General features: G+C 48.4%; 3 protein-coding genes across 3 annotated transcripts in view; 1 reads left to right on the top strand and 2 right to left on the bottom strand.

The window, feature by feature from the left end:
- LOC140119779 (uncharacterized) overlaps window positions 1-20,928 on the bottom strand; it is a 654,457-nt gene that overhangs the window by 275,298 nt on the left and 358,231 nt on the right. The window lies entirely within an intron of this gene.
- The window catches only part of LOC140119822 (uncharacterized), a 661,039-nt gene that overhangs the window by 362,659 nt on the left and 277,452 nt on the right, over window positions 1-20,928 (bottom strand). The gene's annotated exons all lie outside the window — the stretch shown is intronic.
- On the top strand, window positions 7,475-20,301 carry LOC140119807 (uncharacterized). The gene is made up of 7 exons (XM_072139207.1): window positions 7,475-9,514; window positions 15,821-15,900; window positions 16,013-16,162; window positions 16,247-16,370; window positions 16,484-16,536; window positions 16,632-16,689; window positions 18,626-20,301. The coding sequence occupies exons 2-7, from the start codon at window positions 15,844-15,846 to the stop codon at window positions 20,080-20,082; spliced, it is 1,899 nt and encodes a 632-aa protein (XP_071995308.1). The 5' UTR covers window positions 7,475-9,514; window positions 15,821-15,843; the 3' UTR covers window positions 20,083-20,301.

Raw genomic sequence — 20,928 nt, 5'->3', positions numbered from 1 at the left:
GGGATAGGGCCTAACTTGCTGATCGGTGGGGGTCTCAGTGATGTACTCCATCAGACCCCTCATCGGTCTCGCAGACTAATGGAGCAGACAGCCGCGCATGACCGTTCTGCTCCATTAATGGAACTGATGGAGATCGTGAGCGTCGGCTCCATAGAGGCGGTTTTCTAGATCTCTGCTTGCTGTCCTTCTATAAAAAGCTTTACTACTTACTTCCGGTGGTTAGAAATCTGTCCGTGGTCTTGTGATGGACACGCAGGTGCATGAACCATTATTGTCACAGAGAGTAATCAGAGCCGTAATCAGATTCTCTAATTATTAATAAAACAGAGCTGAGCTCAAAGAAATTACACCAAGGAGGAGTGGTATAATATCTCAATCTCTGCCGACAACTGATCCTCTACAAGACTTAGGCAGATGTGATACTTGATTCACGTCACAAAGGATTTTACTGAAACCTTCAGTGGGCTGGACCTGGCATGGTTAGCTAAAGATAAGAAGTAATGTCCGTAGTTCATTGGTTAGTAAATTATAATATGATAATCACAGAAACTGAGGCTGTTTCTTCTTGTAGTGGGCAGAATCGTTAATCACTGCACAGGGCTCTGTTATCAATCTTCATCCATAGTCTGGCCTCATCTTAGTTTTCAGCATTTAGCAAGTATATGAAAAATAAAAACATTTTCATTAAACATATAACAATACTTCACAGTCCCCCCAAAAATGATATTATTTTATCTCCCCCTCACACCTCAGTTAATCCCTTAGGAGTCAGTCAGCAGTGGGGAAGGGGATAGGATTTCTTCACCAGTTTGAGACGGACAGAACCTTACGATCTACCGCCCTTGGACTTGTCTGCTGATTAGACTCCTCCTATTCTTTCACTTTCTAGATATCCTTATAAACCACTTGGGTTTTAAGTGAGGGGACTGAGATTCCAATGTCCCCACTGGTTTCCCTTCTCCGACGTGCCTTAGACATTAACCTCTTCACACAACATATGACCAAAATGTAATAGAAAACAGAATAATAGAAGGGCTAATAAGGACACACAAAGAAATAATACTAGTTGTTTTAAGGGCTGACCACCAATCACTTACCAACTGAAATCTAAGAGTCCCATGGGTGGTCAATACTAGAGTTTATTGGCTTCCCTAAGAAGTTTATTAATCCCTATCAAAACTTTAATGAAGCATAAAAGTAACAAACTTGACTCCAGTGAATCCAATTAGGACTTCCTTCTGGCTTTACTGGAGTACTTGTTGTCCGCAGAACCTGGAAGGCATCATCATCTCCGGGGTCATCTCTCATCCTTACATGGCTCATTATCACCAACTGATCTCCAGGTTGAAGCTGATGAAAGAGAAAACTCAAAAACATACTTTAGTACAGAGCGTGTGTAAGGTTATCATATAGTCCATATAGTCAGCAAGTCTCCCATACTGCATTTGGAGCAACTCTGAATAATAACAATCTAGAACCAAACCAAATTAAATCTTGTAGGGACTCAATCCTGTCTTTTTACTGGCCTATGGCCTATGAAAGGGCTAATGGCTAATGGTAGACCCTCAGTCCATGGTTTCCCGGTCTCCACCATTGCCTTTTGGATCTTTAGTTTTATAGTCCCAATCAACCTCTCAACCTTCCTGCTACTTTGTGGATGAGGTGGGATGCGACTACCTAATCTATCGCTAAATCTTAAGTTCTCTTGAGAAGTGGGTACTTTTGAGCACTTTTGGTCACACATACCTGTAGACCATTTTTGAACTGAACATAGTCAATACGCCTCTTTCTGGGAAAAATACAAAAATATTGGGTGTGCCCTGGGTGGCACCTTCACCAAATACTGGAACACCTAGATGTTTTAAACTGGTGTATATAACCATAAGTCACCTGGGTCACAATAGGTTGTAAAGAGTCCATTGTCCATAGATCAGACTGGCACCTTCTTCTTGCTGCATCTTCTGTTCTTCTTTTGCCGCTTGTCTCTGCAGGACCTGTAGCATGTTAGGACTTACCAAGGTAGAGGTTTCCTTAGCCGGCAACACAGTCATGGTGGAGACTAAGGGTACAGACGTCTTGGCAGCTTCCTTGGCTGCTCTATCTGCTTGGACGTTCCCTTGTATTTCTGTTCACCTTGGTGTGTGCCTTACTCTTAACAATAGCTACTGTAAGCTCGAGTAGCCTCTTCATAAGTATATTAATCAGGTCTGCATGTTTCACTAGGCGCCTGCTGCCGGTGTTAGCTTTCCACATAGGGCTGTTAACATGAGCTGTTCCAAACATATCTTGAATCTGTGTACATGCTATCTGTCTTACCCTAAGCTAAGGGACATACTTTCAGTTATGTTCCACTTCTGGCAGTGCTTCTGTTTCTTATACCTGGTTCCTTGTTGGGTTGTGCAATGACAGCATATAACATGTTAATAACATTTACCTTCATAATAATACCTGGAACCATCCACAAAGAGTACAAGGTGCGGGTACTAAATCTTTGACGTGAGAAAATCCCACCGTCTCTTGGGCCATATGGGCCACATAATCATGGTCCTCCGTAAAAGTTAATTAAATTTAACTAAATACTTCTCCCCCTTGCTCCAAAGGCAGTATGTCACCTGGATGCATATAAAAGGACAAAACCTGCTCAGAAATAAAAAGAAAACATACTGTAAACATTAGTACCGGGCTGTTCAAGTGTTTGGGCCGCACTTATTAGCACACAGCTAAAATATTATAATATAACTGTAAACCGTAATTTGTTAACAATCAGAGAGGTTCTAACCAAGAAATAAAAAGTTTAATAATGAATAAGCTGCCACTATCTGCTCAAACACTAGAGGGTCTCAGCTCGCTAAATCATGAGCTATGAGTCTTATCTACTTCCTTGGCTTTGAGCCCGTACTTTCCATTGCTAAAGACCTTGAACACAACAAGACAATATAACACTGGGCTGAAATGTTGCCGCTCTTGTGATATCTCTGCAGCTGCGTGTCCCACTATCGAACAACAAGTCTCAGGAGTAATACAGGGAAATGTTACTTTAAAACATTCTACCGCCCACTGCCTTGTCTGAATAATTTTCCAAACCACAGGGGGTTTCTATAATCATCAGAATCAAATGCTTTAACTGGACCATAAACAGAACAGCACTATCCATTCCCAGAATTCTCTCCATTGCACCTGAACACAGTTATTTCTATGCACCTGCTTTCCCACCACAATGCTACCAGCCTTCACATTCCATCATGTCATCTTTCCAATTCTCCATCATTCTACATAAATCTTACCCTCAAAAACATCACTGACATTTCCTACTCTTGAATTTGAACAACCTACTGTTCTCAAAGTTTCTTATCCTCAGCCAGCCTCTATGGCTGCCAACAGAGTAAAGTCATAGTCAATTAACTTTAAGTTTTGCGAAACTGTTTTTGTAAAATGGCTGCCGGGGCTCAGTCATAGGCATGCTGTTTTAAGATGGCCGCCACTAAAGCATGGTGGGGAGTGGCATTTGCCTAAAACAAAGATAAAGGGGCGTGACTGATGCCATGGTGATTTGGGGAGGAGGGGAGCACCACAATTATAACAAGTCTCTCCCGACTCCATTAATCCCCCCTTCTGATGATATGGGATAAAGGGGGTGGAGTCTAACAGGGCGCTGCTCTGCGCCATCTTTGTTTCAGGGAGGAAAAAATAACACGTAAAATCTCCCTCTCTTTTTCTTCAAATTACTTTTCCACAATAACTTTTATCTGTCTCATTATTGCCCTTCTCTTTCTATCAAGCTCTCTTAGCTAAGCGGACACTCTAAAGCAGGGGTCCCCAAACTACGGCCCGCGGGCCGCATGTGGACCATTTCGACCTGGCCCCCGATGTTTGTCGCACCAGCGCCGGGCCCCCGCGGCCTTGACAGTCGGGCAGGAGCCTCCGTCCGTCCGGACAAGAAGCTCCTGCCCGTCACTGTATAGTGCCCGGTGCGGCCTGAAACGGCCGCTCGAGCACTATTACTGGAGCGATGTGGTCGGAATACAACCCCGGCGCACATCGCTCTTTGAACTTGGATGCGCGGCCGTGGACCCTGCCCGCACGCTGCAAGAAGATAGAAGACACGCTGCGGGAGACTTAGGTGAGTACAGGATTTTTATTTTTTATTAAAAAGGGCAGTAAAAAGATTGTGGTGGCCGGAGGCCAATAGTTAGTTATGAGGGGCAGTATAGGAAATAATGGTGAGGGGCAGTATAGGAAATAATTAATTATATGGGGCAGTATAGGAAATAATTAATGATGGAGGGGCAGTATAGGAAATACTTAATTATATGGGGCAGCATAGGAAATAATTAATGGTGGAGGGCAGCATAGGAAATAATTAAAGATGGGGGGCAGCATAGGAAATAATTAATTATGAGGGCAGTCTAGTAATTAATGGGGGGGAGGCATATTCAATAATTAATGGAGAGGGGTCCCAGTATATTTAATAATTAATTGTCCCAATTAATTCATTAATTGGGCCAATATTTAAAATAGTTTACAAGGGGGTGCAGTATATTAAATAATTAATTGAGGGGGGTGCCAGTGTATTACGGATGCGGTCACATGTACTGATATTTATTTTTAGTCCGGCCCTCCAACGGTCTGAGGGGGACAGTGAACAGCCCCATATGTAAAAAGTTTGGGGACCCCTGCTCTAAAGGATTCTCTACACAGATCTCATGATTTACAACCTACTATCGCTTTGTTACATTCCTTTCCACTAATTCATTATTCCAGCAGGAATATTTGACGTCTGCTTCTTGCTGGGGACATAACTCATCCATCAGCCTGTATGGCGGAATAATAACTAATGAGACAGATGATGGCTGATGACTTCACTACATAACTCCCAACTATTAGCCCCCACAGAAGATCAATACTTGTATATCACCAGGTCCAATAACCAGAGATTTACTTTACAGGTGAGACACCGACTAGACATCTATCCTGACAGGAGACACAGGAGGCTCATAGGCAAGATAACATGTATAATAGTGATCTGCAGATCTCCCATAGTGTGGTCCTCTCTGGAGAAATGTGCAGCCGCTGGAAGATCTTTCCTTTCATTTTTAATATCAGATCGGTGCGAGTTCATGTGCTGATGGAGTCTCTGGATGTTTCCCCAACATAAAGGCCTGTGGTTGGACACTGTTCACACATAATAAGGTACCACATGAGAAGACCTGTAGGAACATGTCCCCTTGATCTTATGTACCTGCTGTGATTGAGGTACCTGATCACCAGTGTGAATGTGCTGCATGTGTTACAATTGCTTTGCAGGCAGGTGAGGGGACATTTTCTGATGGGGGTCTCAGGGCTCCGGACAACAAGTTGTTTGAGGTTTGGAGGTTACCAGAAGGACAGGAGAGGAGGGACTGGGAATATTTCTTTTAGTCTTGTATCTTTGTGCAGAATCAGTTAGAGTTCCTTGGCCACATGACGTAGGATCTCCAGTTGTGGCTGTAAGTGACTACTAGGGGCACTCTGACACTCTCTGAAAGGTTTCGCCTGATTTCTTCACCCTTCTTCTACTCTCCATGACGAACACCGTACAAATCTACACTACGAGACAGTACAGCTCAGCTGCTGTGTCTCCTCATAACATCCAATCCTGTCCTACGTCCCCTCTTCTCTATATATACACATGTACATGACCCCTCTATATATATACACATATACATGACCCCTCTATATATATACACATATACACGACCCCTCTATATATACACATGTACACGACCCCTCTATATATACACATGTACACGACCCCTCTATATATACACATGTACACGACCCCTCTATATATACACATGTACACGACCCCTCTATATATACACATGTACACGACCCCTCTATATATATACACATGTACACGACCCCTCTACATATACACATGTACACGACACCTCTATATATACACATGTACACGAGCCCTCTATATATACTCATGTACACGACCCCTCTATATATACACATGTACACGACCCCTCTATATATACACATGTACACGACACCTCTATATATACACATGTACACGATCCCTCTATATATACACATGTACACGACCCCTCTACATATACACATGTACACGACACCTCTATATATACACATGTACACGAGCCCTCTATATATACTCATGTACACGACCCCTCTATATATACACATATACACGACCCCTCTATATATACACTTGTACACGACCCCTCTATATATACACATGTACACGACCCCTCTATATATACACATGTACACGACCCCTCTATATATACATTTGTACACCACCCCTCTATATATACACATGTACACCACCCCTCTATATATACACATGTTATATACACATGTAAACGACCCCTCTATATATACACATGTACACGACACCTCTATATATACAAATGTATACAGACTTGTCTCTCCTCTCTCTCTCTGTAGTCTCTCCTCTCTCCCCGTAGTCTCTCCTCTCTCTCTCTGTAGTCTCTCCTCTCTCTCTCCCTATTGTCTCTCCTCTCTCTCTCCCTGTAGTCTCTCCTCTCTCTCCCCATTGTCTCTCCTCTCTCTCTCTCCCTGTAGTATGTCTCCTCTCTCTCCCTGTAGTCTCTCCTCTCTCTCTCCCTGTAGTCTCTCCACACTCTCCCTGTAGTCTCTCCACTCTCTCCCTGTAGTCTCTCCTCTCTCTCCCCATTGTCTCTCCTCTCTCTCTCTCCCTGTAGTATGTCTCCCCTCTCTCTCTGTAGTCTCTCCCCTCTCTCTCTGTAGTCTCTCCACTCTCTCCCTGTAGTCTCTCTTCTCTCTCCCTGTAGTCTCTCCTCTCTCTCCCTGTAGTCTCTCCTCTCTCTCCCTGTAGTCTCTCCTCTCTCTCCCTGTAGTCTCTCCTCTCTCTCCCTGTAGTCTCTCCTCTCTCTCCCTGTAGTCTCTCCTCTCTCTCCCTGTAGTCTCTCCTCTCTCTCCCTGTAGTCTCTCCTCTCTCTCCCTGTAGTCTCTCTCCTCTCTCTCTCCCTGTAGTCTCTCTCCTCTCTCTCTCCCTGTAGTCTCTCCTCTCTCTCCCTGTAGTCTCTCCTCTCTCTCCCTGTAGTCTCTCCTCTCTCTCCCTGTAGTCTCTCCTCTCTCTCCCTGTAGTCTCTCCTCTCTCTCTCCCTGTAGTCTTTCCTCTCTCTCCCTGTAGTCTTTCCTCTCTCTCCCTATAGTCTTTCCTCTCTCTCCCTATAGTCTCTCCTCTCTCCCTGTTGTCTCCTCTCTCTCTCTCCCTGTAGTCTCTCCTCTCTCTCCCTGTAGTCTCTCTCCTCTCTCTCTCTCTATAGTCTCTCCTCTCTCTCCCTGTAGTTTTTCCTCTCTCTCCCTGTAGTCTTTCCTCTCTCTCCCTGTAGTCTCTCCTCTCTCTCTCTCCCTGTAGTCTTTCCTCTCTCTCCCTGTAGTCTTTCCTCTCTCTCCCTATAGTCTTTCCTCTCTCTCCCTGTAGTCTCTCCTCTCTCTCCCTGTAGTCTCTCTCCTCTCTCTCTCTCTCTCTATAGTCTCTCCTCTCTCTCCCTGTTGTCTCTCTCCTCTCTCCCTGTAGTCTCTCTCCTCTCTCTTTCTCCCTGTAGTCTCTCCTCTCTTTACCTGAAGTTTCTCTCCATGTAGTCTCCCTCCTCTCTTTCTCCCTGTAGTCTCTTCTCTCTCTCTCCCTGTAGTCTCTCCTTTATCTCCCTGTAGTCTCTTCTTTATCTCCCTGTAGTCTCTTCTTTATCTCCCTGTAGTCTCCTCTCTCTCTCCCTGTAGTCTCTCCTTTATCTCCCTGTAGTCTCCTCTCTCTCTCCCTGTGGTCTCCTCTCTCTCTCCCTGTGGTCTCCTCTCTCTCTCTCTCCCTGTGGTCTCCTCTCTCTCCCTGTAGTCTCCTCTCTCTCTCCCTGTAGTCTCCTCTCTCTCTCCCTGTAGTCTCCTCTCTCTCTCCCTGTAGTCTCCTCTCTCTCTCCCTGTAGTCTCTCCTCTCTCTCCCTGTAGTTTCTCCTCTCTCTCCCTGTAGTCTCTCTACTCTCTTCCTGTAGTCTCTCTCCTCTCTCTCTGTAGTCTCTCTCCTCTCTCTCTCTCTCCCTGTAGTCTCTCTCCTCTCTCCCTGTAGTCTCTCCTCTCTCCCTGTAGTCTCTCTCTCCATGTAGTCTCCCTCCTCTCTTTCTCCCTGTAGTCTCTTCTCTCTCTCCCTGTAGTCTCTCCTCTCTCTCCCTGTAGTCTCTCCTCTCTCACTCTCTCCCTGTAGTCTCTCCTCTCTCTCTGTAGTCTCCCCTCTCTCTCCCCCTGTAGTCTCTCTCCCTGTAGTCTCTCTCCCTGTAGTCTCTCTCCTCTCTCTCTCCCTGTACTCTCTCCTCTCTCTCCCTCCCTGTAGTCTCTCCTCTCTCTCTCCCTGTAGTCTCTCCTCTCTCTCTCCCTGTAGTCTCTCCTCTCTCTCTCCCTGTAGTCTCTCCTCTCTTTCTCCCTGTAGTCTCTCTCCTCTCTTTCTCCCTGTAGTCTCTCTCCTCTCTTTCTCCCTGTAGTCTCTCCTCTTTCTCCGTGTAGTCTCTCCTCTCTTTCTCCCTGTAGTCTCTCCTCTCTTTCTCCCTGTAGTCTCTCTCCTCTCTTTCTCCCTGTAGTCTCCCTCCTCTCTTTCTCCCTGTAGTATCTTCTCTCTCTCCCTGTAGTCTCTCCTCTCTCTCCCTGTAGTCTCTCCTCTCTCACTCTCTCCCTGTAGTCTCTCCTCTCTCTCTGTAGTCTCCCCTCTCTCTCCCCCTGTAGTCTCTCTCCCTGTAGTCTCTCTCCCTGTAGTCTCTCTCCTCTCTCTCTCCCTGTACTCTCTCCTCTCTCTCCCTCCCTGTAGTCTCTCCTCTCTCTCTCCCTGTAGTCTCTCCTCTCTCTCTCCCTGTAGTCTCTCCTCTCTCTCTCCCTGTAGTCTCTCCTCTCTCTCTCCCTGTAGTCTCTCCTCTCTTTCTCCCTGTAGTCTCTCCTCTCTTTCTCCCTGTAGTCTCTCTCCTCTCTTTCTCCCTGTAGTCTCTCTCCTCTCTTTCTCCCTGTAGTCTCTCCTCTTTCTCCGTGTAGTCTCTCCTCTCTCTCCTTGTAGTCTCTCGTCTCTCTCTCTCCCTGTAGTCTCTCCTCTCTCTCTCTCCCTGTAGTCTCTCCTCTCTTCCTGTAGTCTCTCTCTTTCTCTCCCTGTAGTCTCTCCTCTCTTCCTGTAGTCTCTCTCTTTCTCCCTGTAGTCTCTCCTCTCTTTCTCCCTGTCGTCTCTCCTCTCTCCACCCTGTAGTCTCTCTCCCTGTAGTCTCTCCTCTCTCTCTCCCTGTAGTCTCTCTCCTCTCTCTCTCCCTGTAGTCTCTCTCCTCTCTCTCTCCCTGTAGTCTCTCTCCGCTCTCTCTCCTCTGTCTCTTTCCCCTGGTTACCGTAATATGGTAGACCGCCCCTTCCCGTGATGTCACAGAGGGGTGGAGCTACTGTAGTGAGATCTCTCGGTGCTGCTGCTCTCCTGCCTACCCAATGCCAGAGGAGAGAAGAGGTAAGTGATTAGAGGAGGGGCTACAACTCCCAGCATGCTCCAGGAGCACACACACTATATGGAAGGACTGCAACTCCCAGCATGCTCCAGGAGCACACACACTATATCAGTGGTTCTCAACCTGTGGGTCGTGACCCCAGCAGGGGTCGAACGACCAAAACACAGGGGTCGCCGAAAGCCTTTGGAGCCGCGATTTTATTGTGTTTTTAATGCAAATCGCATGGTTTGGGGTCACCGCAACATGAGTAACTGTATTGCGGGGTCACAGCATTACAAAGGTTGAGAACCACTGCACTATATGGAAGGACTGCAACTCCCAGCATGCTCCAGGAGCACACACACTATATGGAGGGACTACAACTCCCAGCATGCTCCAGGAGCACATACACACTATATGGAGGGACTACAACTCCCAGCATGCTCCAGGAGCACAAACACACTAAAAGGAGGGACTACTACTCCCAGCATTTTAGACACATTGTACTCCGGGAGTTGTAGTGCGGGGGATAATTGTCGCTGTCTTATGTCTCAGGTCACATGGTGCAGTTTCCTCCTCTGTCGGATCCTTGCGCTGTTCTTCCTCTGTGATATTATTAGGGGGAGACGAGCAGCAGATTATTATATCTATATATTATTATCTGATATTATATGAATCGGCTGAATATCCGGTGACTTCTCTCGGCCTCTATGAGAAGATCTTCCTCTTATCCGGAGCAGGTTTCCCGGGATACACTCTGTGTACTGGACATGTTCTATGAGAAGATCGGGCCCTAGAAGAGAAGACCCAATGATCGGGTCCTGCCACCTGACCCGGACATATAGAAGAGAGGACCCAATGATCGGGTTCTGCCGCCTGACCCGGACATATAGAAGAGAGGACCCAATGATCGGGTCCTGCCGTCTAACCCGGACATATAGAAGAGAGGACCCAATGATCGGGTCCTGCCGCCTGACCCAAACATATAAAAGAGAGGACCCAATGATCGGGTTCTGCCGCCTGACCCGGACATATAAAAGAGAGGACCCAATGATCGGGTCCTGCCGCCTGACCCGGACATATAGAAGAGAGGACCCAATGATCGGGTCCTGCTGCCTGACCTGGACATATAGAAGAGAGGACACAATGATCCGGTTCTGCCGCCTGACCCGGACATATACAAGAGAGGACCCAATGATCCGGTTCTGCCGTCTGACCCGGACATATAGAAGAAAGGACCCAATGATCGGGTCCTGCCGTCTAACCCGGACATATAGAAGAGAGGACCCAATGATCGGGTCCTGCCGCCTGACCCGAACATATAAAAGAGAGGACCCAATGATCGGGTTCTGCCGCCTGACCCGGACATATAGAAGAGAGGACCCAATGATCGGGTCCTGCCGCCTGACCTGGACATATAGAAGAGAGGACACAATGATCCGGTTCTGCCGCCTGACCCGGACATATACAAGAGAGGACCCAATGATCGGGTTCTACCACCTGACCCGGTAGCTGGGGGCCGCAATTCCCTGTTCAGCCTCCGATGCTGCAATATGTCCAGGTGGCGGAACACCAATTCCGAACCCAACTATCGGGTCTGCTCATCTCCAGCTGCTCCAGCACAACACCTCAATATACTTCTGTATCGTCATCACAAGGTGTAATGGGGTCCGGTGTGAGGGGAGGTGGACATGGTGTAATGGGGTCCGGTGTGAAGGGAGGGGGACATGTTGTAATGGGTTCCGGTATGAGGGGAGGGGGACATGGTGTAATGGGGTCCCATGTGAGGGGAGGGGGGCATGGTGTAATGGGTTCCGGTGTGAGGGGAGGGGGACATGGTGTAATGGGGTCCGGTGTGATGGGAGGGGGACATGGTGTAATGGGGTCCGGTATGAGGGGAGGGTGACATGGTGTAATGGGGTCAGGTATGAGGGGAGGGTGACATGGTGTAATGGGGTCCGGTGTGAGGGAAGGGGGACATGGTGTATTGGGGTCTGGTGTGAGTGGAGGGAGACATGGTGTAATGGGGTCCGGTGTGAGTGGAGGGGGACATGGTGTAATGGGGTCCGGTGTGAGGGGACGGGGACATGGTGTAATGGGGTCCGGTGTGAGGGGACGGGGACATGGTGTAATGGGGTCCGGTGTGAGGGGAGTGGGACATGGTATAATGGGGTCCGGTGTGAGGAGAGTGGGACATGGTTTAATGGGTTCCGGTGTGAGGGAAGGGGGCATGGTGTATTGGGGTCTGGTGTGAGGGGAGGGGGACATGGTGTAATGGGGTCCAGTGTGAGGGGACGGGGACATGGTGTAATGGGTCCGGTATGAGGGGAGGGGGACATGGCGTAATGGGGTCCGGTGTGAGGGGTGGGGGACATGGTGTAATGGGTTCCGGTGTGAGGGGAGGGAGACATGGTGTAATGGGGTCCGGTGTGAGGGGAGGGGCACATGGTGTAAAGGGGTCTGGTGTGAGGGGAGGGGGACATGGTGTAATGGGGTCCGGTGTGAGGGGAGTGGGACATGGTGTAATAAGGTCCGGTGTGAGGGGAGTGGGACATGGTGTAATGGGTTCCGGTATGAGGGGAGGGTGACATGGTGTAATGGGGTCCGGTGTGAGGGAAGGGGGACATGGTGTAATGGGTTCCGGTGTGAGTGGAGGGAGACATGGTGTAATGGGGTCCGGTGTGAGGGGACGGGGACATGGTGTAATGGGGTCCGGTGTGAGGGGAGTGGGACATGGTATAATGGGGTCCGGTGTGAGGAGAGTGGGACATGGTGTAATGGGTTCCGGTGTGAGGGAAGGGGGCATGGTGTATTGGGGTCTGGTGTGAGGGGAGGGGGACATGGTGTAATGGGGTCCAGTGTGAGGGGACGGGGACATGGTGTAATGGGTCCGGTATGAGGGGAGGGGGACATGGCGTAATGGGGTCCGGTGTGAGGGGTGGGGGACATGGTGTAATGGGTTCCGGTGTGAGGGGAGGGGGACATGGTGTAATGGGGTCCAGTGTGAGGGGACGGGGACATGGTGTAATGGGTCCGGTATGAGGGGAGGGGGACATGGCGTAATGGTGTCCGGTGTGAGGGGTGGGGGACATGGTGTAATGGGTTCCGGTGTGAGGGGAGGGGGACATGGTGTAATGGGGTCCGGTGTGAGGGGAGGGGCACATGGTGTAAAGGGGTCTGGTGTGAGGGGAGGGGGACATGGTGTAATGGGGCCGGTGTGAGAGGAGGGGAACATGGTGTAATGGGGTCCGGTGTGAGGGGAGTGGGACATGGTGTAATGGGGTCCGGTGTGAGGGGAGTGGGACATGGTGTAATGGGTTCCGGTGTGAGGGAAGGGGGCATGGTGTATTGGGGCCTGGTGTGAGGGGTGGGGGACATGGTGTAATGGGTTCCGGTGTGAGGGGAGGGGGACATGGTGTAATGGGGTCCAGTGTGAGGGGACGGGGACATGGTGTAATGGGTCCGGTATGAGGGGAGGGGGACATGGCGTAATGGGGTCCGGTGTGAGGGGTGGGGGACATGGTGTAATGGGTTCCGGTGTGAGGGGAGGGGGACATGGTGTAATGGGGTCCGGTGTGAGGGGAGGGGCACATGGTGTAAAGGGGTCTGGTGTGAGGGGAGGGGGACATGGTGTAATGGGGCCGGTGTGAGAGGAGGGGAACATGGTGTAATGGGGTCCGGTGTGAGGGGAGTGGGACATGGTGTAATGGGGTCCGGTGTGAGGGGAGTGGGACATGGTGTAATGGGTTCCGGTGTGAGGGAAGGGGGCATGGTGTATTGGGGCCTGGTGTGAGGGGAGGGGGACATGGTGTAATGGGGTCCGGTGTGAGGAGAGGGGCACATGGTGTAAAGGGGTCTGGTGTGAGGGGAGGGGGACATGTTGTAATGGGGTCCAGTGTGAGGGGACGGGGACATGGTGTAATGGGTTCCGGTATGAGGGGAGGGTGACATGGTGTAATGGGGTCCGGTGTGAGGGGTGGGGGACATGGTGTAATGGATTCCAGTGTGAGGGGAGGGGGACATGGTGTAATGGGGTCCGGTGTGAGGGGAGGGGCACATGGTGTAAAGGGGTCTGGTGTGAGGGGAGGGGGACATGGTGTAATGGGGACCGGTGTGAGAGGAGGGGAACATGGTGTAATGGGGTCTGGTGTGAGGGGAGTGGGACATGGTGTAATAAGGTCCGGTGTGAGGGGAGTGGGACATGGTGTAATGGGGTCCGGTGTGAGGGAAGGGGACATGGTGTAACGGGGTCCGGTGTGAGTGGAGGGGGACATGGTGCAATGGGGTCCGGTGTGAGGGGAAGGGGACATGGTGTAACGAGGTCCGGTGTGAGGGGAGGGGGACATGGTGTAATGGGGTCCGGTATGAGGGGAGGGTGACATGGTGTAATGGGGTCCGGTGTGAGGGGTGGGGGACATGGTGTAATGGATTCCAGTGTGAGGGGAGGGGGACATGGTGTAATGGGGTCCGGTGTGAGGGGAGGGGCACATGGTGTAAAGGGGTCTGGTGTGAGGGGAGGGGGACATGGTGTAATGGGGACCGGTGTGAGAGGAGGGGAACATGGTGTAATGGGGTCTGGTGTGAGGGGAGTGGGACATGGTGTAATAAGGTCCGGTGTGAGGGGAGTGGGACATGGTGTAATGGGGTCCGGTGTGAGGGAAGGGGACATGGTGTAACGGGGTCCGGTGTGAGTGGAGGGGGACATGGTGCAATGGGGTCCGGTGTGAGGGGAAGGGGACATGGTGTAATGAGGTCCGGTGTGAGGGGAGGGGGACATGGTGTAATGGGGTCCGGTGTGAGTGGAGGAGGACATGGTGTAATGGGGTCCGGTGTGAGTGGAGGGGGACATGGTGTAACAGGGTCTGGTGTGAGGGGAGGGGAACATGGTGTAATGGGATCAGGTGTGAGGGGAGGGGGACATGGTGTAATGAGGTCCGGTGTGAGGGGAGGGGGACATGGTGTAATGGGGTCCGGTGTGAGTGGAGGGGGACATGGTGTAATGGGGTCCGGTGTGAGTGGAGGGGGACATGGTGTAATAGGGTCCGGTGTGAGTGGAGGGGGACATGGTGTAATGGGGTCCGGTGTGAGGGGAGGGGGACATGGTGTAATGGGGTCCGGTGTGAGGGGAGGGGGACATGGTCTAATGGGGTCCGGTGTGAGGGGAGGGGGACATGGTGTAACGGGGTCCGGTGTGAGTGGAGGGGGACATGGTGTAATGGGGTCCGGTGTGAGTGGAGGGGGACATGGTGTAATGGGGTCCGGTGTGAGGGGAGAGGGGCATGGTGTAATGGGGTCCGGTGTGAGGGGTGGGGGACATGGTGTAATGAGTTCCGGTGTGAGGGAAGGGGGACATGGTGTATTGGGGTCTGGTGTGAGGGGAGGGGGACATGGTGTAATGGGGTCCGGTGTGAGGGGAGGGGGACATGGTGTAATGGGGTCCGGTGTGAGGGGAGGGGGACATGGTGTAATGGGGTCCGGTGTGAGGGGAGTGGGACATGGTGTAATGGGGTCCGGTGTGAGGGGAGGGGGACATGGTGTAATGGGGTCCGGTGTGAGGGGAGATGGACATGGTGTAATGGGGTCCGGTGTGAGGGTAGGAGGACATGGTGTAATGGGGCCGGTGTGAGGGAAGGGGGACATGGTGTAATGGGGTCTGGTGTAAGGGGAGGATATGGTGGTTGTAGAGAGGAGATGTGGCATGATGATGTGCCGCTCCCAATGACGTGTACTGAGAGATGGAGGTGAGGCCTCATGGTAAATTGGCAGCCATTACCTACCTTCTGCCTGTAAGTCGTGAGGAGACCGGGGAGAAGCTTTTAGCTCTTATTATGGTTCTTTATGTAACGTTAACTGCATATGTCCATTTAAATTATCCTTCCATCTGTGACGTCGTATTGAAAACATCTCCTACGAACGGATGTACAATTAATATGTGTAATGGATTATGGGATATTTAGTTAAAGGGGTTTTCCCATGAACACAAGTTAAGCCCTACTCACAAGATAGGTCCAAACTTGCTGATCATTGGGGTCTCAGTGATGAGACCCCCACAGATCACAAAAATGAAGGGTCCAATGGGGTTACTGTGGGGAAGACAAGTATTTGATCTTCTGCTAATTTTACAAGTTTTCCCACCTAAAAGAACGGAGAGGTCGGTAATTTTCGTAGGTCACTTCAAACCTCTTCACTTCACATGCGCCAGGGTTGTTTGACATTAGACTATTACACCATGGACAGCGTGTACTAATCCTTCTCACTCCTCCTTATCTACTAAACTCCTATATCTAAAGTTTCCTTCAAAAGACCATAAATCTCTTATGATGTTCCAGGGGTGAAGAACGAATGAAACTAGATGGCGGCCAGGATCCTGGAGCTCACCCTGGAGATGATCTCCTTGATAACCGGAGAGGTGAGAGTCTCCCAGGACACGGCTCTTATCTCTAGGAATAACAGCGGGAAATGACTGGAGAGGTGAAGGATTCTTAGGATCTATGTAGTGATCAGTGTCTCCCCATACACAGGATTACACAGTAGTGAAGAAGTCGTCTGGTGAGTGTGTGACCCCCCGTGTGTCAGGAGGATGGACCCAGAGCCCCATCACCGAGCCTCCACCTCATTCACTGAAGATCCTAGAACTTACCTCCAGGATCACTGAGCTGCTGAGCGGAGAGGTGAGCGCTTCCGGGAATGCTGGGACATTGTACAATAACACAAGGGAGGGGTCTGGGTGATGACTGTGTCATTGTGGGTGTCAGGTTCCTATAAGGTGTCAGGACGTCACTGTCTATTTCTCCATGGAGGAGTGGGAGTATATAGAAGGACACAAGGACCAGTACAAGGACATCATGATGGAGGACCACCAGCCCCTCACATCACCAGGTAAGAGGAGACCTTCCTGATTATAGAGGACAGAGCAGGTGTGAGGTCACCTCCTCCATCATCTCATCATCACATATAGACAATGGATCAGTCACTGTGTATATTTCCTATAGATGGATCCGGTCAGACACATCAACTAAATCAGAATGTTCCACTCGTTAATCAGGTAGATGGACCTTCGATTTCTATAGATCGATGTAATGAAAATATTTTATAAACTCTGAATTGTTTTCTCATGTCCTTCATGTTGGATCTTTCCAGGAAAGTTGTGGTGGAAGGAGGAGCGGAGAGGAAATCCCCTCATCAGTGACAGAGGAGGGTAAGAGCCTTTCATGTATCTTGTGGATTTTTCTTCCTTTTATAAAATGCCGACGGAGGTTACATCCAGGGGAGGTGATTAGGAGAAAAGAAGAACTTGTAACTGAGGAAATTTTCAGGTTCAGATCAAAGTCACAACCTATTCGAAGAAGATGTCATGAAATGCTTAGAGAGCAGGTAAATCGTTTCAAGTGATAGGGAGATCGGGGTGTGGTAAGTTGTCGGTGGGAATGTTGAAGTCACCCTTGATCTAGACACTTATGTTCAGTCTAGGGCAGAACCGGGCATTGTACTGTCCATGGCCCACATCCGGCCCTGGAGCTATCTCTGTCAGGTCCGTGTGGGATCAATGAAAAATTTGAAGTCAAAAGTGTGAAATCAAGACCTGTAACGAAATAGAACTGAGCTGCTTTTATTTTGAAGGTAACTATTTTGTTTTTTTTAAATTTGTGACTTTTGCTCGATACTTTATCTAAAACATAACAAATAAGTTGGATCGCTAGGAGATCACTCTTAGGCAGGGTTAGCTGTTAGACTTTGAATATTTTGGCGCTGTAGGACAGAGAAGGAGCGTGGAGCGCTTTGCGTTGGTGGGTTCTGTAGTGATGCTGGGTGAGGAGTCTTGAGCTCCCTTCCCTGACCACCCTTGCACCTGAAAGCGAACCGAGGCCTTGCTATGACATGTCATATCTGCTGGCTGCCCGGTGGCTTTGGAGTCCTCCTGATTCAGTCTCTATCTGCTCGTGCTGCATGTGATGGTGAAGTTGATGCCCTCACGTGCTGGGTTGATGCCTCAACGTGTCTCAACGCTGGAGGATATTGCTGGGCAGAGATATTGCTTTAGATGATGTTGGGCTGACCTGATCCCGGCTGCTTCGCTGCTTGTATGGAAGATGGCTAATATTACCATTAAGGAAGCTGAAAGCTGTGAGGAAGATCCGGGGCTGAGTAGTAGCCATAACAAAGGTCTGGTATATATACCGTATATGCCGGCGTATAAGACGACTGGGCGTATAAGACGACCCCCAACTTCTGCCCTAAAAATATAGAATTTGGTATATACTCACTGTATAAGACTACCCCTCTCCCAAATGAAAAAAAGTCTGCTTAAAACTTTGCAAAACAAACAAGAGAGCAAGTGCCTGGTGATCATAACTGTAAGCTGCGATATTAATGAAGATCCGACATGCTTCTGTAAGTGCCGCCTGTGACCCCCAGCTCTGTGACGCCGACCGATGTGACAGGGCGGCTGCATTAGCATACAGCGTGCCGCCCCGTCAGCGCGTACTAAGCCTCTTCTAATGACTGTGAGAGGCGGACTGCCGCGCATGCGCGGCGGTCCCAGGAAGCGGCTCTCTGCGCGCTGACGGGGAAAAAAAACACCTCACACAGTGTGGCCCCCGTATATCCGGCGTATAAGACGACCCCCCACTGTAGCCATTATTTTAAGGGGTTAAAAAGTAGTCTTATACGCCAGTATATACAGTATATATATATATATATTGCATACAGTATATTGGTAATGGGAAGATCTGAGTGAAGTATATTAGTCCAGCCTTCTAAAACCATTCCGATTTTTCTTGTGGCCCCATGGGAAAATTGCCCACCCCTGGTGTAAGGGGTGCGGAGTCTGAAATTGTTGGACTAAAGAAACAGGACATACTGGGTACAGGATGCGCAATTATATTTGTAAGATTCTATATACAACCCAAGACTTGGTTGGTCTATTATGATGGGTTTCCCAACGTCTCGAAAAATCAGATCTTAACATGTTTGAATTTTCTTTGTTTATATGTGCTAAGATATGATTTGAAGATCTTTCTTGTACATATGTATGTACCCTGTGCCGAGCTCTGATCTGTCAGCTCTATGGTGATACAAGTCCCGGTTGTTGTACGATTATAAATAATTTTGGATCGGTATTTTATTTTTTCTAGGTGCAGCTCAGAATATTAGCTCCTATCGATCTCTTTCTTCATCTCCCTGTCACGAAATAGAAGAGACTCGATCCCATATTGACAGAAAAAGAACTGGGCGAAGTCTGTCAATAATATTGTCATGTTCTGAATGCGGGAAGGGTTTTAAAAAGAAATCTGATCTTTCCATTCACAAGAGGAGTCATAAAGAAAAAGGGTCATTAACATGTCCGGAATGTGGGAAGAGTTTTCCCCGGAAACAAGCTCTTGAAAGACATATGAGGAGTCACACAGGGGAGAAGCCATTTTCATGTACTGAATGCATAAAATGTTTTGCCCAGCAAACAAATCTTAATGTACATAAGAGAACTCACACAGGGGAGAAGCCGTTTCCATGTACTGAATGTGGGAAAAGATTTAACAATAAACGGGCTTTGATAATTCATCAGAGAACTCACACTGGGGTAAAACCATATTCATGTTTGGAATGTGGGAAATGTTTTAACCAGAGAACAGGTCTTGTTACACATGAGAAAATTCACACAGGGGAGAAGCCGTTTTCATGTACTGAATGTGGGAAGAATTTTATTGGGAAATGGGATTTACTTAAGCACCTAAAGAGTCACACAGGGGAGAAGCCATTTTCATGTGCTGAGTGTGGGAAATGTTTTACAGATAGATCTCACTTCAATAGACATCAGAGAACTCACACAGGGGAGAAGCCATTTTCATGTACTGAATGCGGGAACTGTTTTACCCAGAATTCACATCTAATGGACCATCAGAGAACGCACACAGGGGAGAAACCATTTTCATGTACTGAATGCGGGAAATGTTTTACAAAAAAAACATATTTTGATAGACATAAAATAACTCACATGGACAGAAAGCCATTTTCATGTGCTGAATGTGGAAAATATTTTATTGAAAAATCAGTTCTTATGGAACATCAGAGAATTCACACAGGGGAGAAGCCATTTTCCTGCACTGAATGTGAAAAATGTTTTACCCGGAAGTCGTATCTTGTGGAACATCAGAGAAGTCACACAGGAGAGAAGCCATTTTCATGTACTGAATGTGGGGACTGTTTTTCCAAAAGAAAAAATTTATATAAACATAAAATAACTCATGTAGAAAAAAAGCGTTTTTCATGTGCTAAATGTAGAAAATGTTTTAGCCAGAATTCAGATCTTGTGGAACATCAGAGAACTCACACAGAAGAGAAGCCATTTTCATGTCCTGAATGTGGACGATGTTTTAGTAGGAAATCACACCTTGTTCAACATCTGAGAACTCACACAGGAGAGAAGCCATTTTCATGTACTGAATGTGGGAAGTGTTTTACCCAGAAATCAAAGCTAATACAACATCAGAGAACTCACACAGGGGAGAAGCCATTTTCATGTACTGAATGTGGGAAATATTTTTCCAGGAAATATAATCTAGACCATCATCTGAGAATTCACAGAGCAACATAACAGAGAATTCACATAAGGTAGAGACCATTTTCATTATAAGAATGTAGGAAACTTATTAGACAGAAATTAAGTTCCCCTCCTAAAAACCGCAATAAAAATACCATATGCAAAAAATGTTGGTCTAAATTGTTTTAAATAGACGACAATGCAAAGAATTCTCATTGTGTTTTTCTAAGGAAAGTATTTTTATGGATATTGTTGGATCATAGTAAACCATAGAATAAAGCTCGAATGCTGCGTGTGTGTGGCTGAGGAGATGGAGATGGTTTGTTACTTGGTAGATTTCCTTTAACCTCATTACATGAACATTTGGTCACATAGAAAGTCATCATGGGTTTCTAAATGCTCCTTCTCACCTATGATATGAAGAGTGTGGGTGAGTTTATAACCTTTCACCAACTTCTGACATCTTAAGATCTGGCCTCACGTGGTCAGAAATGTACATTTAGCATGAAGGGAGGGGTATGACTAGAATTTGGAGTCACGCTCCTCCCTTCGGACTTTTCATAAGGTAGAATTCAATGAATCGGCTGTGACTAGACTGTTCCTTTAAAATGGTAACATACAAGTGCGCATGTGCCTGAGCCTCATGGCAGATGTTCCTCTATCAGCCAATGTCCATACTGATCTTACCACCCATTACTGTCCCTCCTCAGAGGGGTTGGGCTCTGTTCCTGGGGGACTCTTTTTGATGGCGAACCCCTATAAACTTCTTTGTGGGACACGCTTTTCCCAAAGAAGATGGAAGCAGCAGATGGCGGTGATCTCCTCTCCTGCGAAAGGCCTCAAACCTACTTCTGCATCTTCTACTCCTCTGGACCCTGCTTCTCCACATCTTGCTCCTCA

Source organism: Engystomops pustulosus, chromosome 2 (genome assembly GCF_040894005.1).
Source record: "Engystomops pustulosus chromosome 2, aEngPut4.maternal, whole genome shotgun sequence".
In the NCBI taxonomy this organism is placed as follows: Eukaryota; Metazoa; Chordata; class Amphibia; order Anura; family Leptodactylidae; genus Engystomops; species Engystomops pustulosus.
Note: the sequence above shows the minus strand (reverse complement) of the source record. Positions and strands in the feature narration are given on the sequence as shown.